Source organism: Zootoca vivipara, chromosome 13 (genome assembly GCF_963506605.1).
Source record: "Zootoca vivipara chromosome 13, rZooViv1.1, whole genome shotgun sequence".
NCBI classification, from domain to species: Eukaryota; Metazoa; Chordata; class Lepidosauria; order Squamata; family Lacertidae; genus Zootoca; species Zootoca vivipara.
The window spans coordinates 10,755,164-10,781,914 of record NC_083288.1 but is presented as its reverse complement, the minus strand read 5'-3'; the positions used below and the strand labels follow the sequence as shown (position 1 = coordinate 10,781,914).

Genomic DNA, 26,751 nt, shown 5'->3' with positions numbered 1-26,751 from the left:
CTGAAATAATAGTCAGCCAGAATTACAGGCCCACATCACCAAATACTGACATCTTCAGCATACTTCCACTTATCCTGACTGCTGGTGCTAGTTGCTTTGTTTGGGAATTGTAATTTGATAAAAGTCAATGGTTCAAATCAAAACAAATAAAACCCAAATGAAAGAAGCTACAATACTTTTCGCCATAGCTGAAAGGCATAATACCAAACTTAAAAATAAATAAAATTGATCATGATTTGCTTAAGTGAAACAAACCATGATCCCTAGTTCAGACATAAGGCTAAGCCAATGATAGTAGTTTGTTGCTCCCACTCGCCAGCAGGAAGGAGTGACGTTAGAGCCATCTGTGTGTTCATGGTGAGCCATTAGTCATGGCTTACCATGATATACAAAACACAGCCAGCAGGTTAGGTACAAGGTGTTTTTTTTAACTACGGTATGTTTTGTTTATTAAATATCCAACATAGCAATTCATATTCCAGCAAAAACACACTGTTGTTGTGGATCCACAAACCAACAGGTCACACTGATTCAAGGTTTGCAGCCAGTGGCAGTCCTGCAACCCCATCAAAGACTTTTATGAAGCAGGGGGGAAATCACGGTAACAAATTTTCCAGAAACTCCAGATCACAACTTGGACAGCAAATAAATAAGACACTGTACATTAGGCATATTGCCATTTTGTAAAATAAAGTCATCAGGTCTTGCCAGGATTTGAATAGAAATTATCCTGCAAAGAAGTCTGTGGATAATGCATCTTTTGTGCACTATATGATAAAACAAACATTTTTCTCCAGATCAAAAGGAACATTGTATATTAAAGCAGAAACATTTGAAACTCAAAGCACAATGGCTCTTATTCACAAAATGTTTAGTTCATTTAGCAGCCCAATCCTATGCATATTTACTCAAAATCAAATCATACCGAGTTCAATGTGTCCAAATAAACGTGTTGCAAGTTCCCCCCAACCACTATGGGCCATTATGACGGAAGGATGGGACACCCACCAATAGCCTGACAGAACCATGATTTCAAGACAGACCCAACTTAAAAAAAGAAAGAAAGATTCCTAATTCTTTCTTGAGCTAAAAACAGCTGCAAATGAAGATCACTGCAAAGTTTGGAACAGAGTGCAAATTCTGATTTTCAGAGGAACTGATTGTATTCAGGATATCCAGTTAGGAGCTCCAGAGTGGAACCAATCCCAGCAGGACTTGCATTTGAAACCAAATTTTAAAGGTGCTGAATGCAAGATCCACTTGCCAAGGAGCAATCAGATGTGCACTGTAAGACTCTCCATTGTCCCTTTGCATCTTTGCTTGCCCCACAGCTGATGCCACATATGTTGTCAGGTGTGGTACAGGTGGGCATGGTTTGCAGTAAACATGTCACATGGCCCAAATTAAGACCCCTGCCAAGCCTCATTAGACTTGTGGCCCAGAGGATCCCCACTGCTGGTACACAAGATTGAAGCCGCACGCATTTAAATATGGATTTTTAATTTGGCCTTACAGGATTAGGATCCAGAAGATATAGAGGAAGTTTTTTTCTGGTTGCCCAGCAATCACATGAATCATCAGAATCATTTCCTCTTCCCTTCTCATTCAGTATTATTCAGCTAATTTGGTGTGAAACTGGCTTGAAAGTTATACTGTTATCATTATATTAAGGGGTAACAAAATAACTGAAGTCTCAGGAACATCATCAGCATCAACTTGAGTCGTTTGGGATCTTAGCAATGCAGGGAGCAGTCTATCCACTAGTTGAGTCTCAATAAGGATATGGAATAAGGAATGGGATCACTATATTATTGGCATGGCAATATTCTACCTCACCTTGCAGCCAGTTTCTACATGCAAATTTCATTTGCTGGGCTGGGATGATTGTGCTGCATTCAAATACTCCTTCCTTCACTTACCACTTGATCTGTTTTTGCGGTTTGATTTCCCACCCGTAAGAAGCATCTTGAGACTGTTCCGAAACATGGCTGTTCTGGTCTAATCAGCTCGCCCCCAAAGCTGTATAAATATAAAAATAAAAGGCATCCATTAACTAACTTTTGGTCATTAGCAGCAAAGAATAACGTAAAGATTTATTGTGTCTCTGCAACTGCTATTTGTATTATTAATGTAACATCTGAATTGGCTCTTTGTAGGAAACTAAGCATTCAAAAAAGATCTTAAACCCATAAATGAAATACGGTAAAGCGCTAATCTTCTATTATAATTTTTCTTCTCTTCCAGAGACTAACCATGGTCAGCACATATTTCAGGATTCTGTTCTGCCTCACCTGTTTAATAGTTTGGGCCAAAATGCTGCCATGATTGGGTTCTGCAAAGTGGGTAAAATTTGCAAAGCAGCCCCCATGTTGGTAAAAATGTAGAATCCAGAATTTTATTGCAGAGAGGCCATGTCTTGCAAAGGCAGTTGAGAGCACCAAACCTACATGAATAAGAAACAGACCAGGTATGAAAGATCCACCAAGCTGTATTAGTGGAACAGGCTCAGGATACTTGGAGGGTGAATTTATTTACACAGACCTTGAAAGGCTCCCATTATCAACCTTATTTATTAGTATTTGCCAAGGATATTGAACTGTTCAAAGATTTCTACAAGATTGCACCTAGCGCTGCGTACAAACTCAGAGTAAGGTAAAACTTAAGGGCAACAGCAGTCTTCTCACCTGTGATTTCCAACAACTGTTATACAGAGGCAAAACTCAGAGAGTTTGCAGGGAATACACATTTGGTGCCCTGCTTAAGTCCTTACTCCTCTCCATAGCAAGTAAAAATAAACTTTGCAAAGCAAGCAAATATGTACAGAATGGCAAAAACTGGAACAATAGAGTACCCAGAGACCTAATCATAAACCAAGTCAATATAAGAAAAGTTTAACATTCCAATATCTGATTAAAGGTTGAACTATATTAAATGATAGAAATCCATGACTGGTTCTCCCATCTCTTTAGATTTAGGTTAGCAACTACAAGCCTTGATTGTTCAAACTGAGACCACAGTATGTGTCTGTGTTACCTTTCCCCCTCTGCCATTTATCTTGTGAATTTCACCCCCCACCCCACCCACCCAAAAAAACCACTTGATATTCATCCCATTCAGGCAGGGTTGAATAACCCATAAGTAGCATCCACCCCTCCCTGGAGGTTTTTGTTTTGCCGCATAATATAAAGGTAAAGGGGCCCCTGACCATCAGGTCCAGTCGTGTTCGACTCTGGGGTTGCGGCGCTCATCTCGCTCTATAGGCTGAGGGAGCCGGCGTTTGTCCGCAGACAGCTTCCGGGTCATGTGGCCAGCATGACAAAGCTGCTTCTGGCGAACCAGAGCAGCGCACGGAAACGCTGTTTACCTTCCCGCCGGAGGTACTTTGCACTTTGATGTGCTTTCAAACTGCTAGGTGGGCAGGAGCTGGGACCAAGCAACAGGAGCTCACCCCGTTGCAGGGATTCGAACCACCGACCTTCTGATCAGCAAGCCCTAGACTCTGTGGTTTAACCCACAGCGCCACCTGGGTCCGCATAATATGCACACACTCAAAAAAAACCCTGCCATTTTAAAAATATAGAAAATTATTGTTATTGTGTTTCTATGTGTCCCATCCTGTGATGTCGAAAAACCAAAATTATAACTTTTTAACTTAACCTAACCCTAACCCCAAAGATTTTTTTTGTAAACCCATTTTTTTAAAAAAACAATAGTAATTCTTTTACTGACCATTCCCCCTGCTGCAATTGTGATGCCAAAAGGTTGTTATGACCCTCCGAGACCTACCCCCTCGTTATAGTTTTCCTTTTTTTAAAAAAAAAGTAAATGCTCATTTTTACACTTTTGACACATACATCTGACATGCAGCCCCAAATAAGCTAACCATGTTTCAATGCTGCCCTCGCCCCAAAAAGGTTAACCACTACATTTTTCAAGCTTCAATGAATGATATTGATCTTGAAGTAGTTATAAACTTACTCATGACTTCAAAAACATGTATAGCTACAAACTGGAAACAGTGGTCCCATTGAAGAGTGATTAGTATGGGAGAATATGGGATACTGCACTCTTATCTAAATTAAGAGATTGATAAACCTATTTGGTGTGCATTCATCAAAGGGTGGTCTTTACTTAAAATATTTTGGAACATCAACTTTCAGGATATTATGTTCTTTCTATCCATTTTGAATGTCCCCCCACCCCCACTTGTTTACTTTTGATGTGAATGTAAATGCTGCTACGAGTTAATTTACATGTGTGTCTCATATTCATTCGTACACATACACATACGCGCACACACACACACACACACACTTTGATCTTAAGTATACAATCAATACCATTTCATGCGGGGGTTCCATTCCCACCCGCCCATCGGCAGAGCAAGTATGAGCCCATTCTACCCCCACCTTGCCCCCATTCGACCCTTTTTGGTGACATGTTTAGTGACATGTTCAGTTACTTACAGGTTTGGCACTGTGTGCACATGTGCGATCACAGACCTTTCAGACATGTGCTAATCATTTGTCACCTTTACACATGGTATGTCCCTAATCTGAATGTCACAAGTTGGGCTGAAAATACTTTAAGAAATGTAGGCTGCCTTGTCAACAGGAATCACTCTCTCAAAAAGAATCCAGAGTTATGGCATTTTGGAATACCATAAATGTATGATGAAACGGGTCATAATATATCAGATTCAAAAGTTTGGTCCTTTGGTTCAGTTGAAGTCTTCAAAAAATTACATATAAGCAGATTCACTGCACCTCAAGCAATACAGGCTCTCCTCAAAATTTTATGGAAGTAAGGTGATAACTGACTCTCTTCTGGTAGAATCTGTGGAATCATCCATGCTTACAATATAATTCAAAGTGTGCCTTAAACAAACAGATACCGTACACTATATTAGACTGTGGTGTGTGAGTAGCTAATGCTAGAATATAATATGTCACAAGACCAGATAATGTCATCTTCTAAGTATAAGGTCAAAAAACAAGTAAAGGGAAAGATTTTTGCACCTGATCTAGACTTGAAAAGAATATAAAATAGAGCTTTCTAATGTTACTACAAAATGGATCACTGTCAGCAAAGGTATTCATTCTTTTCCATCTTTAAAGGGATAAAAAATAATCAGACTGCCCTTCTAAGCAATGCCCTTGACATTTATAGATAGAAAATACAAGAAAATTCATCGGAATGAGATTTGTGCATTTGTAGAGAAAAAGTAAGTGTGTTTTGCTATCCTATTTATGGAAACTATGTGATAAATTTATTGAAGCCCTTATAATTACCAGACTTCATAGAAATTCAGAAAATCTGGTATATTCTCACAGAGCCTACAATGTGGCAGTGATGACAGCAAAAAAGCAACACTCTGCCACCACTGTTTCTGTTCAGCATTGGTCAATTTGTTTTTATATACTGTATATATAAAACTGTTATCACATGCACCCACTCCTAGGGAAGTACTGTCACTGTGACCAATTTGCTAAACATTTTGCAGCTTAAATCACTTATACCTGCTTCCAATAATATATCATAGTTCATGCAGTCCTAAGAAGGGGTGCAACTGTTGTTGCACAAATATGTGGACAGGTTTCTTGGAATTCTGAGGCTCCACACTTGTTCACTCCATCCCTGTCCAATTTGGTATGTGAAATCTTCTTAGGCTATGCTGAATAAGCTTTCAACAGCCATTGTGAATATTGCTTCCTGGTACTTTAAAAAGGAGTGGTAAATCAAGCATTGTTTTATATTAGACAGATTTTCTGCATTCATGCAACACAGGCTTAAAAATAAGACTCATTGAATCCTGTGGCATTTTAAAGACTAAGAAAAAATGTTATGAAATAAGCATTTGTGGACCAGAGTCCCCTTCATAAACAGCTCAGGACCGCAATTCCTCATGCACTGCCTCTCCCCATATAAACCGACCTGGACCCTGCGATCATCATATGAGACCCTTTTCATGTGCCCCCTCCATGAGAGAGTCAGAGGATGGCAAACACAATAATTGGCCTCTCCGCCTGCAGTGGCTCTCCGCTTGCGGAACGCTCTCCCCAGGGAGGTTCACATGGTGCCTGTGCTACGTATCTTTAGATGCCAGGTAAAAACATTCCTCTTCTCCCATGCCTTTGGCATGCCTTGTAGGAGACATTGTTTTGGTTAGTTATTATGATGTATATTTTTGTGTAATATACTGTAAACTCCCATGTGAACTTCAGATGAAAGACAGTATAGAAATTAAAATAATAATTATTTATCAGATGCATGAATTGTATTCCTAAATTGCCAAGTAATGGCTGGGGGAGGTGGAATGTAAGAGAGTGAGGTAAGAGGGAAATGAAATGCATAAGTAACAGAAAGCAACAATTATCTAAAAGCAATGACTGATTGCCACAGCACTGTTGCTGAGAACACAAACATCCTGGCATTGGTAAGCTAATAAACAAGCACATGTAGAATGTTTGTTTTGTTTTTGTTTTTAAAAAACTTTATCTCAATTCAAGCCGCAAGTGACAAAAATTAATTCCCCAATAACTTGTAATTCAGACTAGAGTTTCCCTCTGAAGTTCCTTTGTTCAAGGATGACCGCCTTAAAATCAGTTATAGAGTGTTCAGGTATAATGAAATGTTCTCCTATTGGTTTCTGCATATTGCTATTTCTAATGTTAGGCTGAAGTCTATTTCTTATTTTGCATAGAAATTGGTTTGTTTTGCCCTATATAGAATGCAGAAAGGCACTGCTGGGAGATTATGGCAAGTAGATGAGCACACAAATAAACCACTGATGTGGCTGACATTATTAAGCCCTATAATAGTGTTGCCTGCAAGATATGGGGATAAAGTTGGTATCTCAGCCTGCTGCAAGGCTGTGTTTGTGTCTCTTGATATATGGCCTGTTGCTGATAGCAAATGCCTGTTTCAGGCTGGGCACTGACTGTAAGCAAGTACAGACCTAACACTCAAGGCCTGTGAGAGAAGGAAGTATGATTATTCAGGATGGGCTGCAGATCACTGACGATGTGTGGTTTTAGTTGACAACTATTAGATTATAAGCAGTGTTTTGTCATGTTCTCTTTTAGGTCCATCCTGGTGCAGATTATTCCCAGGTAGCAGTCTGGCTCCATTTATCTGCTTTTTCACTTAACTGGGCAAGTACTGTACAGGCAGCTGGTGAAGCTGCAGCCACAGACCGTGAGGCTGCTGAAGCATACTCTTGGCAGCTAAAGAGGCTGCTGCAGGATACCTTCCAGAGCAGATCTTCAGAGCAGAGGAGACAGGCCTGTTCTGGAAGAACATGCCTGAGCAGACTACATTGACAAAGCAGAGAAAGCAATGTAGCTAGGCACTCAATCAAGCCAGACATGGTGTACAGCTCAAAAAAGAGCCACGTCCTCAAAGGCAAGAACAAGAATCTGCTGCCTGTATTCTGGCAGTCCAACAAGAAGGCCTGCAAGCTTTCTGGACTGGTTCCACAAGTGCTTCATTCCGGAGGTAAGGTGTTACCTGCAGGAGAAAAGGCTGGAGTGCTGCTGATGGTGGACAATGTGCTGGTGATGGTGGACAATGCTCCTGGTCACCCGCAGGGACTGCCTTCACACGATGACATCATGGTTGCCTTTCTCCCCACCAATTCAACCTCACTCATCCAACCTTTGGATCAAGGGCTGATTCACTGCTTTAAGTCTTATTACACCAGGCTCACTTTTGCCTCGCTGATCGATATGATGGATGCTGATCTACATCTCAACCTCATGGCATTCTGGAAGTCCTTCAACACTGCTGACTGTGTCACCTACATCTAGCAGGCAGTGGATGCAATCAAGCCTGAAACCTGAAACATGCTGGCACAACCTGTGGAAGGAATGCATTCATGACTTCAAGGGATTTTCAGGCATTGCCAATGAGGTTGGGAATATTATGAAGATGGTGAGGCAAGTTGGTGGTGATGGCTTTATTGACTTCATCCAGGAGGAGGAGGAACTGATTGAGGGGCAACAGGCCTTGAGTCTGGAAGACCTGGAGGAACTGGTGAGATCAAGTTCCAGCTCTGAAAGCATGGAAGAGGAGGGCAGTGGGGAACAGGATGACTAACCCACCTTGACCCTGGAGAGCTTTTCCAAACTCTTCTACACACTCCAGCATGTGAATGATATCATTGTGCAGAATGATCCCTCCATAGAACACAGCCATCCATCCTCCAGCCTTCAACTAGACAAGACCAGAAGTTACAACAATGCATAAATCTAAATCTAGTATCAGTTTTACCTACTTCTGAGATGTGTTTACACTGAATAGATATGAACTGTAGAAGCTGTGTTCAGTTTGTTGTGCCGGAATCACAACTGGATATTCCAATAGGTTACATCAAACAGTTTCAGAAGCATATCTGAGTATTAGGCTTAAATTCAGTCCTGCATCAGTGCAAGATTAAAATAAAAACCATTGGGATATACACATAACCCTCTACCATCCATTACCAGGCTAAGGTTTCCTATCATTTTTATTGAGGAAAATAAATATATAAATCTCTAGGATTCTATCCAATGGACATAATCTCATCACCACCAAACATGCAAATTTATTCTTTATAAGACAAGATGGCAAAGGGGAAAGCAGAGCCAACTCAAATGAGAAATAGATACAATGTGCTGCTCCCTGGCAAATAATCTATTTTCTCTCCAACCCCCGTTTCAGAATCTATATTAACTTCGTTAGATTCACAGTGATAATCTCTTCTAAAATTGCATAAATGTAAGATGTATTTACTAATATACTAACACTACTGTATCTTAAAATGAAGGCATTTTGTTAGGCAACATTAAAAGTGTCCCCTTAGTCTGTGTGAGTGCTTGCTTTGCTGGGTTTCAGATCCTGGTTTGAAAGCCATACTAAGCTGCATACTGTTCAGGGCCGGTTCTAGGTAGAGTGCCAGTGGCGCGGGGCGCCAGGCCAGTAGGCAGGGCGCTGCGCGGCAAAGCCGCGTGAAAGCCATGCTGCGCACTGCGAGGGCGGGACGCCGAAGCGATCTCCGCCCCTCAGCGCCAGGGCGCCCGACCTGCTCGAGACTGCCCTGATACTGTTGTTTCCGACATGACGACAAACCATGGTTAGCTTGTGGACTTGAGTCATCTCAGTGTTTCCCTGGAAGAAATCCAAGTAGTATTTCAGCATGTCAAAGCAACCCAAGGCCCCAAAGAAAAATTATTATCTATACTACAAGTCAACTGACAATTTAATCTAACACACAGGAAATCAACTCTGTCTGGATTTAACATAAATCAATAGAGTTTATTTTCCCCATCAGTTTTGATAACTACATCATGGGTAAATACTTTTCAAGATAGGGTATAAGTGATCCAAGCTAAGCTGTTTAATAGGTTGTTGTTGTTGGCATCAGTCTGTCTCAAGGGACAAGAGAGTGTGCCTCAAGGGGTGAAGTCAAACAGCTGTGTTAGCAGTACTGAAGCAATCCTCCTAGGGCACAAGCCTTGGCACTGTCTATGGAGGTCCTGGGCAGCCCAGATGACAAGATCCTGCTCTCAATCTCACTAATATGGTCCAAAGGAAAGCAGAGCAATACATTTGGCACCAGCCTGGCTGCAGGAGTTGCTGGAAGGAGGCATACAAGACACCATCCAACTGTCTTAGGGACTCCACTCCGGATTTGTGTAGAGTTTACTCCTTAGCCTTTTCTTCTTCCAAAGATATTCCGAAAGGCAGCAGGCTTAGGAACTAAGTTTTCCTTCTCCAAAATGGGATGACTTACCAGGTTGATGGGCCCCATTTGCCCCTCACTTCCCTCTACAGATCATGTAGAAAAAACCACCTTCTTAACTGTTAGACCTGCTATTGGTCTCATCCTCTCAATTCGCTGGAGCCTGCCATCACATGCAGGGGAAGAAGAAGAAGAAGAGTTTGGATTTGATATCCTGCTTTATCACTACCCGAAGGAGTCTCAAAGTAGCTATCATTCTCCTTACCCTTCCTCCCCCACAACAAACACTCTGTGAGGTGAGTGGGGCTGAGAGACTTCAAAGAAGTGTGACTAGCCCAATATCACCCAGCAGCTGCATGTGGAGGAGCAGAGACGCAAACCCAGTTCCCCAGATTATGAGTCTACCGCTCTTAACCACTACACCGCACTGGCTCTAACTCACTGAGGGTTTGAGACCAATCGGCTGCCTTTGCCTGGTTTAGCTATTCCTGGGGTGTGGCCACTGTCACACACTGAGGTATCATTTCAACAAACCAGTATGGCAATTACTAATTTACCCACTTTGAAGTTACTACAAATTGGCACCTTTGCTATGACAATAATACCACCTTTCAGACTGCTTACATAGCTATATTGTTGTAGCCTGCAGAAATAGGTAACATAGTTTAGGAGATAAACAACATGGCACCAATTATGTGAATGCAACTCAAGGGGAAGAGGAAATATATCATCACTACTGTACATGAATAGTACATCTGAAAAAAGTCAACAGTTCACAAAAGTAATCATACTATGAATGCAAATATTAATCAAGAAGCATGTATGAAACAACTTGTGCAAAAAACCAAGGAAATACTCTAGAAGTAAGATTTCAACAGTCATCATTTCTATGCTTAATCCAGCGATAATTCGACTTCTATAAAAATGTTATGTATATTACACATTTAGACTGAAACATTATACTCCCAAGGGTATCTTTTCTAAACACTTCCATACAATCGAATGTAGTGGTACATGAATATGTGTGTCAAATGTACATGTCAAAACTCTCACTTCACAATAATTTCTCATTTTAAAATAAAAATGCCGAATTCTTTGTGGGAGGAGCAGAATCTTTACTTCCACTCCTTGGAAAGGAATGAGAGGCATAGGCAGATCAAGCTGACAGTGGCAAGAGTGCTGTGATGAGCCACCAAAAGGCAGGTGCTACTTGAGGACTGCTTTACAGTGTCCATCCACCACCCTGTTCTAGGTGAAATATCAGAAACAAGAACATGCTGTTTTTGCTGCTTGTCTGGCACTGGCAGGCTTTGCAGTCCAGCATGACTGAAAAGGAAGTTTAGCAGGGCAGTGGTGGAAAGACTGGAGAGTGCTCAGGACTCCCCTCTGTCACAGCAGGACAGCAATGGCTGAGAAGAGGGAACTGTTTTCTAAAGCAGCATCAGCAGGAGAGTTCTAATGATGAAGGGGTGCTATTGAGGAAGTTAGATTGGACCAGAATATATTTGGTTCTTCCCAGTCTAGGGACAGTGAGCTGACTGGGCTGCTGCCGGCCCCACCCCAGTACCTTAAAGGAAACTGCATACAGAAAAAACACAATTTTTCTCTCTTCCCCTTAGACCACATAGTACAAGTGACAGGTAGGAGTGAAGCCTTCAGGTGCATACACCAGCATGGCAGGCTGTGCCAAAAAAGGGAGAAAATACCTAAATAACTCCCCCAACACACAGCCTACTATATTTCATGACAGTGGGCATCAATGGCAGCAGTAGGCATGCCACCAAGAAAGGCTCTCCAGGAAACAGCATTCATCCAACACAGAACTAATTTCATTTAAGGACAACGGGTGGCAAAACAACAACACGCAACTGCTGTTGGAGCAGGAAAGGGAAACAGACGTCAACCTATAGAGCAGAGCTTGATCTAGGCAACCAGAGGCCAATAAAAGGATGGCCAGGAATAAAATATGAAAGAAACTTAAGTCACTTTCTAACAGGATTTTGAATTAGCAAACAATGAACAGCTAGGTCATCCAATGAAGACAAAAAATAATTATTACAAGACAGCACTAGTGCAAATAGGTTAATTCCACATATCTGGGGGATGGGGAGAACTTGGGAGTTTTGATTCTCCTGATTTAAGTGGATAATAAGGGTCCTACCAACCTCCAGGAGGTATAGATGCTGTGTCTTTCTTCTCAAGATCACATTAAAGGGCAGGACAGGGGTGTTCTAGGCCCTAAGCAAGCAGCTTGGCCTTCCTTGTAGGAAATATGAACAAGTATGGCTGGGTGTGGCCATATCATCAACTTGCTAGAAACAGGATCTTGAACCTGCTAGAATCAAGATCATTATGCCTTCATCCTGCAAGAACCAGGGATGACCCACAGATGGGTGGGCAATGACTATGCTTACCCTAATAGAGTTGCACAATATTCTTTTGGATAGAGGGCTACTCCCTGCCTGCAGCACCAAAAGGAGAAAAAAATGGGAAGGGAGAGTGAATGCTTACTTGTAAGGGGCATGAAGTCAAGATCAGAGTGGCAGACGATGCCAAAGACCAGGAGAACATTCATCACAAGCAGGTTGACTACAACTGGGTCAACTGGATTGCAGCATTCACCCAATTTTGGTCAAGTATCTTAACACAACATACAGAAACTTTACGAGCTTCAGTTGAGGTTAAGGTACAACTATACTATCAGAATGAATGTGGCCTTAATCCTCTCCTTAGCCTTTGTTTTTTGGACAGGGGAAGAGCTACAGTCAGTGATGTGGAATTTTTTTATATATATAAAAAAACTTCAGTGTTTTATTTTTCTGCACACAAAAAATCTGTTTTCTAAATTCATTAGCAACAACAAATGAATGCCAATTACAAATAAAAACTAGGCAAGCCTGGCTATTTCAAAGTTTTTAGTTTTGTTTACTAAATACAAGTAATCAATCAATACCTTAATTATAGTAATAAGACCTGATCCTGTTTAGATACAGAGCACAAATAATGCAGTCCCTGTAATACAGTCCATCATTTGATCTCTTATGGATATAGCAATTTTGAAAACATTAGCCACCTGTCCAGTGATACAAGACTTTATCCAATAGACAAGGGATTAATCTTTCATTTGGGTGCCCTGGAAAAATAGACAGAAGAAGATAAATGATATGGCATCTCAAATCAGAATAGAAATTACAATATGTACAAGAGTACATATGTCAAGGTTTAAGGGACTTGGACACAATTTATTTAGAAATTGGATTTTCAAAAATCTGCCCTGAAGTACTACTAAATACAGTGGTACCTCGACTTACGAATGCCTCGACTTACGAAGGTTTAGACCTACGAAGTCCGCTAACCCAGAAGTATTTTCGCCGCGTGCGCAAAATGGACGCTTTGACTTACGAAGAGCGCCGCGGAATGGATCGACTCGTAAGTCGAGGTACCACGGTAAAAGTAATATAAGCATGCTAAATTACATTTCCTTGTTACTGATTGCTGGCGGATGAATACTTTTAGTACTATTTATGGCTTTAATGCTTTTGCCTATTTTATGGTTTCTTTCTATTCCTGTTGTAAGTTAAATTAATTTTCTGGGACATTTTCTAATTCAGAATTTCCCCGGGGGAGGGGGGGTGGCACATCACTGGAGATTTTCATTCCCCATCCCTGGCAACAAGCACTTACTGACTAATTTCTATCGTGACAATGAAATTCACCTTTTCTTGAAAGAAAGAAAGAATGATTCCTCACATGTCACCAAGAAGCCATGGAAAGGGAATAAGCCTTCGGACTCAATGACCCCAAACTCAAAGGCTTGCAGACTGGTGCTGCTGTCAATGGTATCCTAGGCACACCTTTCAGGGATGCTGGCAGAGAGGCACAAGGTTCAGTTTTAGGACTGAATTGATGCTTTGTGCCAAGATACAGTGACCTAAACAATGCAGACAGTATTTTCTGGTTCTCACCTAAGCAGCAGGCAATGCACATAGGAAGAAAAAGGAAGTAGGTTAATTAACCATCTATTCCATCGCAGAGAGTTTAGTAATAAAGTTGTGAACCTTAGTTTAAATGGATGTGGCTTTTATTTTAATTTTTCATTATGTTTTTGTTTTTATTGTGGACCCAAAGTAATAAATAAAAAAATCATTTTGCTTGATTTTCTGAATCTATTTTCTGAATTCTATTCCACTGAGGTACACATGAATTTCCGAATATCAACGGAGTAAAGCAATCTTCTGTCAACCAGAAACAATTACTCAGGTGTGAGCTCTGTTGTTTCTATTAATTTAAGTCCAGATTTAAGGGCAAATGATAAGCAAGAATGTTAATGAGTGGAAAGGAAGTAGGTCACAGGAGTATACTACATCAAGGTTAGAAAGGGATGTTGATGGGGAAAGGAGAAAGCAGACTCAGCAGAATATTAAAGAATTAACAGGCCACCCTTATGAAAATTAATGCTGCACCCATATTTTTATAACAAACATAGTTCTGGGTACTCCCTTAAACAGTGACTGTTGAAGTAGATAGAAAAATTCTTGAGGGAGGATAGCCAAAACTGTCAAATTATGTATTCAACTGTCAGTTACGTATTCTTATCTATTCACTCTTATTTCCTTCCCTGCATCGGATTTCTTTATCAGAAATCACTTGTCATTCCCCACATGATTTATATGCAATCTCTGATGTAGAAATCAGGTGGAAGAGAGTAAAGGAGGGTGGAAAAATATTAAACTGCTTTGAGATTTTATTAAAAATCAAATGATATCTAAATATTGTGGAATAAAATAAATACGTAAATATTAACCAAGATGACATCCTTGCAGTTATAATGCAGAATAGTAACAATTTCTTCTGAGCAAGGAGCTTGCCAGATCCACCAGTCAAGCCACAACACAACACACAAATATTCACAGACACGCTAGTCTATTTGCCTGCAAAGGTATAGACTACAGATTTATAAACTCAAACTTAACCCCAAGTCCACGACCAAGCCTCATTCAATAACTACTGTGTAATGTACTTACTGACTTGCCCAGCTGGCATTGCAAATTGAACCATGCAGAATATTACAGGTACAGGGGCTCTAATTAGAAGTTAAAATTGTTTCTCAGTCTTTAAGATTTACACTTTCTCCAAATTCAGTCAAGAGATGCTTTTCAGTTCAGGTGCAGTGTAAAGCAAGAGTCTACCCAGCAATTAAGATCTTCTTCTGAGGCCTTTCTCTGGGTACTCATTAAATGCATTGTAAACTTTGTATGAGAAATCGGGTTGGCAAAAATGGAACTCTACACTGCCATCTGGTATCAGTGTTATAATACATAAACAACACATATAAAGCGCTTTTTCTTTGCCAATGTAGCTGAGTCCTGAGGCTAGGCAGGTGGAAGGGTATTTTCAAAGGCATCCTGTCTTCAAGAATTCTCCCCAGGAAAGCTCAATTATTGCCATCTTCACTGTTTTTCAGATACTGTAAACTGTCAATTCCATGCTGTTTACCTATGCTTATAATAATACTTAATGTGCTGCAATTGATCTGGTTTCATTGCTTTATGGTTTTTAATCTTTATTTAGTATCATCATTTGTTTTAAAATTGTGTTTACTTTTTTAAAAGTAATTTTATTTGTTTTCATAGATGTATAACAAAATATAACTGGACAACTAAACGTAACACCCCTCCATGCTTTTAGAATATTCATTCCTTTTTTAGATTTTCTAACAAATTTCTCCTATGTTATTCCATCAAGGTTGTATGGAAGCATCCGTCGACAATGTGGTCGTCTTCTCTAGCTAAAGTATCCATAAGTATTCATGGTCACACCACTAATTCCTTAGAGGCTTTGGAGGCTCTTCTCACCAAAAAGGGTGAAAAAATATTTTAAATAAAGAGATCACAGGAAGTATGGACAATTGCTTTATCTGAGAAACTAACTAAGAGTACACACCATAAATGATGCAACTGATACAGACGATTTTGCTAAATTATGGCATCACTTTATAAAGTATTCAAATGAACACCCAGATGACTGGCACTGACCAACTATGTGAATAGATTTATGGGAAAATTTACTGTATTGGTCTTCTGGGGGAGGGGGGAAACCAATTGTTATGTTTATGATTATATCATGTTTCTTAAAAAGCTAATAAAATTTAAAGTGTGTATATATGTGTGTGTGTGTGTGTGTAGTATACATAAAAGTTTGTGTGTGTGTATATATATATTAATTAAAAGTATATATATATATATATATACACACACACACACACACACCATATAAAGATATCATAAAAGGTAAAGGTAAAAGGACCCCTGACCATTAGGTCCAGTCGTGACCGACTCTGGGGCTGCGGCGCTCAACTCGTGTTATTGGCCGAGGGAGCCGGCGTACAGATTCCAGGTCATGTGGCCAGCAGACAAAGCCGCTTCTGGCGACCAGAGCAGTGCACGGATACGTCATTTACCTTCCCACTGTAGCAATACCTATTTATCTACTTGCACTTTGATGTGCTTTCAAACTGCTAGGTTGGCAGGAGCTGGGACTGAGCAACGGGAGCTACCACTATGTGGATTAGCTTAATTAAGGACAGTAAACATGTAACTACATAAAATTATTACATCTATTAAAGGATGCATGATGAAAAAATTGCTTTTGCTCTCAGAGAAACAACTTTAAAGCCTTACCTTAAATTCATCAGAAAATGGATGAGTCTCAAAACTACATTGTTTCTCTAAGCAAACCTATATCCTCAGCTAAGAAGATGGATCTCCAGCACAAGAGATGCCGTTGCTCTTTGCAAAACAGATTATGTGGGATATAAATAAATAAAATATAAATATAATACATATACATATAAATACAAATAAATACTGAACTCTGGGATCTCAAAAACAACCAAAGTTATTTTTATGCCAGTGTGAAGAACCTGCTTCAGACAGCAGGCTGGATACAATTCTGATTAACCCTCCACATGTTTAACAGCTTAACAGGGCTATCAACCTTCCAATTAGATCAAGCCCAAAGCAGGGTGGTTTTTATTCAGTGTGGAACAGAACTGAACTGGGAGCCTTCCTGACCAACTGTTCCTTTGAAGCATGGCTTGTATTCACTGCTATTTAAATTTGGTGCAGAATGCAAGGTGTGTTGCTTGGTTGGATCCACTCAGGAACTCCCAAGTGTTTGCAATCCAGGCCAAATGCAGCAGACTTTGCATTTAGCATCAAATTTAAACAGCACCAAATGCAAATTGCAAATGTAAAGGAACAGCAGGGAGAGCCCTATAAGGCTCCCAATTGTTCCTTTTCATCCACAGCTTTACCTGTTCCATATCTAATGTTATACGACACATCAGGCAAATGACAGGTGGACAAGGCTGAAGGAAAAGTGTTGTGACTTGTGAGTCAAATTAGGAACCTAGCCTAGTGGGCCAAATTTGCCCCAGAGGCCACCCATGTTCTATACCATGTGAAAGAAAGGCAGAACTTTCCAATATACCATATAAAGTCACATTTTCTTGAAATCACTGATATAGAAGTTAGTCATCTCAGTTATTCACAACTGATTGATAATGTGAACAATCTTTTATTTTAATCATCTTAATTTAGGAAAGAAAATCTGAATACAAAAAATGCTCCTGGAAATATGCAAAGTTGTTGTTATTATTATTCCATATTATCACCATAGTCTTCCAAAAACATGTTCCTTTATAATAAGTATTCAACCCTGCTGACTTGTCAGGCCTTTCCTTCCTCACTCAGTACCAAAGTTATTTCTTTTCAGTTAACTGGAGACGGCCATTAGTCAATAGCACTAGTAGGCAGGACAAAGTACCTGTGCAGACCTAAGGATGTGTACAAGAAAGGCCAACCATCTGTGTGTTCTTCCTGCTCTGCCTGCCTGATAAAAGCAGTCATAGTTGATCTGGCTAAGTTGGTAAGAGGAATGAAAAAGAGTTTTCCATCCAGCCTTAAAGCAGCAGTATTGAGGCTGAGCATCAGGGTTCAGACAGGGATTTTCTAGTACAGTCAAACCTCGGTTGTCAAACATAATTTGTTCCAGAAGAGCGTTCAACTTTCTAAAGGTTCAACAACCGAGGCGCAGCTTCTGATTAGTTGCAACAGCTTCTTGCACTCAAGCGGAAGCCGCATCTGACATTCGGGTTCCAAAAAATGTTCAAAAACCGGAGCATTTACTTCCAGGTTTTCAGTGTTTGGGAGCCGGAACATTCAAAAACAGAGTCGTTTAAGAACCAAGGTTTGACTGTACCTAATATTCTATTTTGGGGCAACGTGCTCAAGCATAGGGAGATGTTTCAACTCCAAATTTTCCAGGATTATATGGATTATCTAGACACATTGCAATACATCTTTAAATCCAGTTATGGGATAGACAGTTTTGCTCAAACATTTTTAAAAACAGCTGCACAAGCAGTGTTGGTTATAGGTTTTAAAGCCCTAAACAGCTTAGGACCAGGTTACCTTAGAGACCTCTCTCTTTGAGAAGCCTGCCTAGGAATTAAGATTAACGTCAAAGACCTTGTTCTGGATACCATTTCAGGAGATTTGGCAAGTGAACAAAAGAGATAGTGCCTTTGCTGTGGCTATGTCACAATGCCCTGCTAATTGAAATTGCTTAGGTTCCCTCTCTGTGTACCTTTCACTGGAAATTGACCTTTTTTGCTGGTAGATGAGCTGTATCTGTGCCTGGAAAAAAAATCTGATTTCATCAGAGTAACCCATGGCTTAGCTACACTGCAAGTGTATTATTGCAATGTGCTCCAGTTGCTAGAAACTGCAGGATGGGAGAGTGCTCTTGTGCTCAGGTTCTGTTTGCAGGTTTCCCATGAGCATCTGGTTGGCCACTGTGAGAACAGTATGCTGGAACAGATGGTCTGTCAGCCTGGTGCAACAAGTTCCTCTTACGTTTTTAAAAAGTATTTGGAAGTTTCAGAGGTCCAGAACGCCGTGGCCAATCTGTTGACCAGAGCCACTTATTACAACAGTTTCCGTGGCTGCTGGTCTGCTTTTGGTTCCAATTCAAAATGCCCTGAACAATTTGGGAATACGGTACCTTTAGGTCTGCCAGCTGATTATAATCTTCTGGAGACAGACTCCTTTGCATTCCACCAACATTTGAGTTGCCTTTGGTTAAAACATAGAAAAGTGTTGTTTTGATTGCCCCACCTAAGCTTTCCTAGAGATGCCTGTATTGTTCCTTTCTTTGCCAGCCTTCCCACTCAGTATAAAACCCTTTTTGCTCCATCAGCTTTTTATTTTTAACATTTGAATCATTCACTTTCTATTTCTATTTTTTAAAATTGAAATATTCTCAATAAACAATAATAAAAAATAACATTCTGCCCTTCCTTTCCTCAAGCAAAGTCTAAGGTAGTTAACACAGAGAAACGTAAAGCATTATAATACAAGTGTAAAAATATAACAATGCTGAGAATATAAAAGGGAAAATAGAAAGCATCCACTAAAACCATTTCTACTAAAACTATATATAGTAGAATTAGAACATATGAACAATAAGAGGAACCTGCTGCTGCTAATGGCCCATCTAGTCCAGCATCCTATTCTCACAGCAGCCAACCAGATGCATGCAGGAAACTAGGAAGCAGGATTCAAGGACATGGGGTACTCTCTACACCTGTGGCCCTCAGCAACTACATTTAAAAAACACTGCTGCCTTTAACCATGGTGGCAGCACTTAGCCATTGTGGCTAGTAGCCATAAATAGCTCTCCCCTCCATTAATTTGTCGAATCCTCTTTTAAAATCACCCAAGTTGGTGGTCATCACTGCCTCCTGGGGGAACAGGTTCCATAGTTTAACTATGTACTGTATTAAGAAATACTTTCTTTTATCTGTCCTGAACTCCATATACTTAAGCAGTAGCGGACCTTGAGGCCTCAAATTTCAGCAGCGCCTTGTGCGATGCCAAAATTTGATGTCCCGTGCCTCTTACCTTCCATTCTACATCATAGTTGGGATACCCTCTTTGGTGCTCCCAAGACTCTGTGCCCAAATCCACCTCTGACTTAAGGATCAAAAGCTTTCCTAAAAAGTAAAGAAGACGGCTGATCGCCGAAGAATTGATGCTTTTGAATTATGGTGCTGGAGGAGACTCTTGAGAGTCCCATGGACTGCTAGAAGATCAAACCTATCCATTCTTAAGGAAATCAGCCCTGAGTGCTCCCTGGAAGGACAGATCGTGAAGCTGAGGCTCCAATACTTTGGCCACCTTATGAGAAGAGAAGAATCCTTGGAAAAGACCCTGATGTTGGGAAATATGGAGGGCACTAGGAGAAGGGGACGACAGAGGACGAGATGGTTGGACAGTGTTCTCGAAGCTACAAACATGAGTTTGACCAAACTGCAGGAGGCAGTGCAAGACAGGAGTGCCTGGCGTGCTATGGTCCATGGGGTCATGAAGAGTAGGACACGACTAAACGACTAAAGAACAACAACAACAAAAAGTAAAGGTGATCAGCATGACAGTAAAGCAGACCTCACAAGGGAGGGAGTTCCAGAACCATGGGCAGCCACTGCAAAAGCACTCTCCAGTCCAGGGGTGGGAAATTTGTAGCCTCAGTTTTTTAACGCAATCCGTTCCGGAAGACCGTTCAAGTTCTGAAATGTTCGAAAACCAAAAACTCAATAGCCAACAGCTAGGCCTCAGGATCTTGCACTGAGCGGAAGCCGTGTGGCATGTTCGACTTCAAGGCATGTTCAAAAACTGAAGCACTTACTTCTGGGTTTACAGGATTCGAAAACCGAAATGTACATCAACAGAGATGTTCAAAAACCAAGGTGCCATTGTATTGCTCTCATCAGCTCCAACCAGCAGGGACAATGTTCATGGGTGATTGTTGTCCAGCAACATCTGGAAGGCCACAATCAGGTTCCCCACCCTACCTCTAATCCCAACCAAATGTATTTTGGGGGAGGCAACAACATGCAAAGGGGTCTACTCAAGTTCTCAGTGAACAATTGGCATAAAATGGTTAAACTTTAATCTGCTGAATTGTTAATTGCATTCCAGTCTTTATCTGAATTTTTGTTTACTGCTTCACTCTTTTACCGCTCTCATAACTTTTTAAAATTTCCTTGAGACTTTTTAATGGAAAGTGAAGGTAATACATTTGGATATGTTCAATAAATGCAGGTGTAACACTCCCAGTTAGCTCAGCAATAGATCTTGCACTCCCTTCCCAATCCCTCCTTTCTGGAGTGCAAATTTCCACCACCTGCCTAATTAGGGTTTTTCCTTAACCATAATTTGGAGCTGGGTTCAAACCACAGTTTGAAATCTTCATTAAGTGGGAACGCTGAATAGCCTTGACCATGGTGTACATCTCTGCCAATATGATGCATAATTATAATAAGTTGTGGCAGGAATTCACACTCCAGGGGCTGGAGGGAGGGTGCAATCTCATGGCCTGCTCCCAAGAGCTAGGCAAACTGGGAGCATTATGCCTCCACAAGACTCAAATATAATGAAGAAGGCAGACCTTGGATACTGCAAATTTGTCCAAATGTAGTACAAATCAGAATCCTTCATCCTCAACCAAATAAATAGTAACTCACCCTTTTATTCCAAGACAGGATGGGACAGAAATCCAAGAGGAGTAATTGTCCTACTTCACATATGAAGAAAAATGAGTGAAGTCAAAACCTAATGCTGTAAAGCACAACAAAGAAAACGAAGGTTGCAAACCCCTATATCCACTATGAGGAAGCCTCAGTGAATTACATGGGACTTACTTTCGAATAGACATGTATAGGTATTAACTTTGGTGTCTGTGTCAGATCTTTTTAAAAGTATATTAATCCTGTTGTCATTTTCTATGAAATCTTATTTTCACATTTCACAATAACTTAAAACCCAATATTGGACCTTAATATTGATGTTTTTGCTTTAATTCTAGTTGTCTATGCAAAATCATATTTTGATATTCCAAAATACATTTTTAGCATGAATAAATGGCAAATACTGACAACAAGTGAAACAAAATGTCAACAAGCATGATTCATCTGCTTTCCTTCTTTTTTGTGCTAATCTGAAAGGCATACTACTCTAACAGATTAATTTCCCCACCCATTAGTTCTCATACAAAGCCTTCCCTGTGAAGAACTAAAGCCTTAAATATGTCAAGACACACAACATGAATAGTACCATTGAACTAAACATTCACATTCAGAATGGGAGCATACGCTCATTCTGTAGTCCAATATTGCAGTAAGATATAAAAGCTACTCATATGTAAACGCTGAATTTCTAAAATTTCAAAACCTTAGCAATACATTCTACAAAGCTGCAATTGGGTGGAACTGCGCCATTTACAAAATGAAAGCTTATATAGAAACAGACTAAAAGAAAAAACAACCTCTCAAGACCAAACTGTTCTTATGGTTGCCTTTGCACCCAAACAAGTGTACAGAAAATCTGAAGTTTCAAAAATCACTATTTGACAAACAGCAAACCAAAGAAAACCAGTGAGATGTTTCCGTACATGTTCTGTAAGGCATAGCAAACCGTTCTAAAACTTCAAAATACAATTTTTCGCAAACCACCTCAGACATTTCCTATAGTAGAGTGCTATGGGAAATTTGAGTTAAATATTTTTCTTGTTTTTGTAGCAACAACACTGCTAAATAAGGCTCACAGTCCTGAAATTATATCATTACCCAATGATCCACCAACATAAAATTAGTATCCCAACAAGAACAGACAGAAAAGTAATTCAGTGGCTGGCTAGCACAGAATTGGCCAGTTGTATGACTAGAACCTAAGCTTTTCTTCACCTTTCTCAAGACAGTGAAATCAAGCTAAACATAAGGTAAAATTAAATTATGGGGAAAGGAAATAAGAGTGGTGTCATTTCCTCCTAACAGGCCTTTATATTCCAACAGTTTTGAAGGACACACAAGTTTAATTTTTAAAAAATGATATGAAAGTAAGGAATTATACTTTATTTCCCTAACTCTTGCCACAAATGGCAGCCCAATAAATGACAAGTTCTACATCACAAGATTTTCTAGTGGAGCCCACCAAAGCAGAATTGGAAGTAATGTTTCAAACTCCTAGGCACCAGCATCATATACGTAGAAAATGGATAAATTATCAGCATTTCCTCCAAAGGACAGCAGAGCTCCCAAACAGTCTTGCTTACAACATAGGCAACACAATAATTTCAAATAGTGACATATATCAAAGTTAGACAACTGCATTATTTGTTTAAAGCTTTAGATCAGAGGTCCTCAAACTAAGGCCCGGAGGCCGGGTGTGGCCCCATCACCTTCTCAATCCGGCCCACAGACAGTCCAGGAATCAGCATGTTTTTACATGAGTAGAATTTGTCCTTTTCTTAAAAATGCATCTCTGGGTTATTTGTGGGGCCTGCCTGGTGTTTTTACATGAGTAGAATGTGTGCTGTTATTTAAAATGCATCTCTGGGTTATTTGTGGGGCATAGGAATTTGTTCATTTCCCCCCCCCAAAAAAAAATATAGTCTGGCCCCACACAAGGGCTGAAAAAGTTTGCTGACCCCTGCTTTAGATGGCACACAGTACAAGGAGGGGAAACCCTTCTTGAAGGTTGGAGAATTAAGCAACCACTATCATGGAGGCACGCGTGGCGCTGTGGGTTAAACCACTGAGCCTAGGGCTTGCCAATCAGAAGGCCAGCGGTTCGAATCCCAGCCACGGGGTGAGCTCCCGTTGCTCGGTCCCAGCTCCTGCCAACCTAGCAGTTCGAAAGCATGTCAAAGTGCAAGTAGATAAATACAGCGGGAAGGTAAACGGTGTTTCTGTGTGCTGCTCTGGTTCGGCGGCTTTGTCATGCTGGCCACATGACCTGGAAGCTATACGCCGGCTCCCTCGGCCAATAACGCGAGATGAGCGCTGCAACCCCAGAGTCGGTCACGACTGGACCTAATGGTCAGGGGTCCCTTTACCTTTATCATGGAGGCTCAGTGCCACAGACCATCAGGAAAAGCAAACAAGCCCAAAAGGATATGCATCTTTACTCAGAAGCAAGTCCCACTGAATTCAATGGAGCTTATTCCCAACTGTTCGACTCCTTAGTATCAAAGGGGAGGGAGGGTAAGTATTTTCCAAGTGAAAAAAGAAAATGTAAAGTTCATAGTAAGACAAACAAAAACAAAATTGAGGAGGAAATTGCTAAAGCTATCAAAGCTAGGCATCATTTCAGTGGAATTTAATTCTGGGGGGAAAGGGATTCGTCCTCATTTTTTTATATAGGTCACACTGTTTGAGGAAGAGAAGCTGACCATGATTCTTGTCAAGTTAAATGGTAAATACATCCATAGTAGCACTTTTAGTACATAAATGTTAAACAGCAACTCTTTTCACTTCAACCATAACAAGCCAATATATTCTATTACCTCTGTCAATAGTTTTAGTGCTAATAATATTAGCATGAAACAGGTAATAATATTAGACTGGTCTCTACTTTCAGTTATTGTGTGTGAATAATTTGACTCCAATACGAATACTGGCCACCAAGTTTTAAATTCAGATTTCTTAAAGTAATTACTAGTTTCCCCAATATAATTGCTACCTCATCAGTGATACTGAAAACAGACTTTCCCGCCCTCCACACACCATCTGGGACCACTGTAATCGCTATACCACATCCAGGCTTATGAGTATGAATGTTGTATAACAAGCACCTTTTGTCACCCTGATATCAACAAGTCCTAAAGAGACCCACCCCTCCAGTTCGACAACAGGCTGCCAATTCAATTTCACCATGCTATAATGCCCATTCACCCTACAATACCCCATATGGACTCAATGTCTCTACCTTCCAGCCCATGGCGGAAAGATTTCTCATATCTTCATGTCAATATACCCTCTGTTCTCTATACATGGCTGACATCATTGTTCAAAGGGCTTCATGCCTACACTGGTACATCATGGGATTTTTCTGCTCCCTGCCCCCAATCTACACACAACCCATAGTAATGATGCAGTGCATCATTACCCCCACTCACCCACAGTCTGAACACACACAAACCCAGGCTGATGTGACCCAACTCTTACATATGCAGACTGAAGGAAGATGCCCCCCCCACTGCTCCCACATTCGCATCTCTGTCACCCAAAACAAAAAGCAAGGTACAGTACCACAAACTCCTGCCCCGCTAGATTAATACTTGTCAGCGAATTCCACACTGCCCCATAAGATACCACAACCCCTTCCCCTTTTGAGTCACTGGGATGATTCATGCCCCTCCCCGATCGCCTGTAATAACATACTTCTAACTAAACACAAAACACATACACCGTGCAAGACCAGATGACCTCAGACCACGGCAAACTGGGATGGCGGGGAGGCGAAGGAGAGAAAGGATATCAGCAGCCCAGGATATCCTCCTCTTCGCAAACATGCTCCCAAACAGCAACATCCCCCTCCTCCTCCCAGCCAAAACGCCACCCCATTTTCGACCCCAATATAAGAATTAAGACGCGCTGCTGTACGTTCAGAGCGTGTGCTTTTCACCTCAAGCGACCTGCCACGACTAAACCCGGCCCGCCAAGTGACCTCCGCAAACGAGCAAGGTATTATCATCATTATTATTATTAACATACCACCTATAACTTTACGCGTGTAGCAGGAGCATCATCGTTAATGGCAGCCGAACGCGGGTGCGTGTCGGGCAAGCGCGAGAAGGTGCGCCCGCCCGCCCGCGCGGGAGGAAGGGAGGGAAGGAGTGGAAGGACGGAAGGCATCTACATAAAAGCGATGCCCAGCCCGCATCCGCGCCCGCACGTTCCGTGTGTGCACGGAGCTCTCGCCCGCTGTCACGCAACCACTCCTTCAGACGGCGCGGGCGACCTATCCCCTCCTTCCACATCGAGGCTGCGGAGCGATAGGGCCAGCTGGGAGGGAGGAGGGGGAGGAGACGGTGACAGAATCCCACTCCCCCCCCGCCTGGGTTACACCCATCCAGCGCCCACCCACCCACCCCGCTCCCCCTTTTTCTCTCTCGCCAATCCCACACTCACCTCCTGAGGGGCGTCGGGGTGGGGGCGTGAGTGGGGCGGGGGGCGTCCGGCTGCCTCCGGGGCGCGGCAACTCCGGCTTGTCCTCCACCTCCTTCCCTTCCTCTGCCCCGGAGGGTTTCTTTTGGGGGGGTGAGGGAGGGAGGGGCTGCGAGGCGGAGGGAGTGGGGAGCTTTCCCTGCCTCCCTCACCACATCCCGAAAGCGACGAGGAGGAGCGGCTCCCTCCTCCCTCCACACAGATACAAGCCAAGGCGAGGAGGGGGCGGGGAGGCGATGCTGCTGACGGGGACCGTGGTGGTGGGGATGGCGGCTGACCCGCCCGCCTCCTCAGTCAGTCAGCCCGGCCGCTTTTGTTTTGGTTCCTTCCCCCCCCCCTTCCACAACACCACACACACCTCACCAATCAAGGGAGAAGCAAATGACGAGATAGTGAGGAGGTAGTGCGCGCACGCGCGCCACCCTCTTCCACACACACGCCCGCGCGCGCGCGCGACGGCTGAAGCGCTTCAGCGGGGTTTGGGATAGAAAAGGGGAGGGGGAGGGGGTCGGCGGTGGTACCGCCTCGCGCTTCTCCAGATCCTTATTCTTCTTCAGGGGCTCCCCCGCGCGCATGCGCCGCCGCGCACGCGCCACGCGCCTGCTAGGGCCGGGCAGCGCGGCGGCGAGGGGACAGGCTGGTGCGCGCGCACTCTCTCCCCCCCTCTCTCTCCGTTTTCCCCACGGGAAGGAGGAAGGAGGGGCGGCGGCGGCAGCAACAGCAGGAGCCGCAGCTGATTGCCAGCGCACAGGTGGTGGGTGGGGTTAGGAAGCACCTCCCTGGCTGGCCGGGACGGGTGCGCGGGGGGGGCGTGGCCGCTCGACTTCCTCCCTTCCCGGTCTGCGAGCCGCGGGTGCGGGGTGGGTTGGATAGAGGAGCCGGCTCGCTTGTTTCCTCTCCCCCCCCCCGCCTCCCTTGCAGGTTTCTCCCGCTCAAGGCACGCCCCTGACCCTTCAGGAGT

General features: G+C 42.2%; 1 protein-coding gene across 7 annotated transcripts in view; it reads right to left on the bottom strand.

Annotated features, from left to right (window-relative positions):
* Positions 1-26,448, bottom strand: part of TANC2 (tetratricopeptide repeat, ankyrin repeat and coiled-coil containing 2) — a 196,449-nt gene extending 170,001 nt beyond the window's left edge. For 2 of the 7 annotated variants that reach the window (XM_035136410.2, XM_035136417.2), the window contains exons 1-2: positions 25,755-26,141; positions 1,920-2,019 (exon numbers count right to left, since the gene is read on the bottom strand). In XM_035136410.2, coding sequence (XP_034992301.2) covers positions 1,920-1,986 — 67 coding nt within the window. In that variant the 5' untranslated portion in view covers positions 1,987-2,019; positions 25,755-26,141. The other 5 variants (XM_035136408.2, XM_035136413.2, XM_035136412.2 and 2 more) reach the window with 5 other exon arrangements.
* Positions 26,449-26,751: the final 303 nt, after the last annotated feature.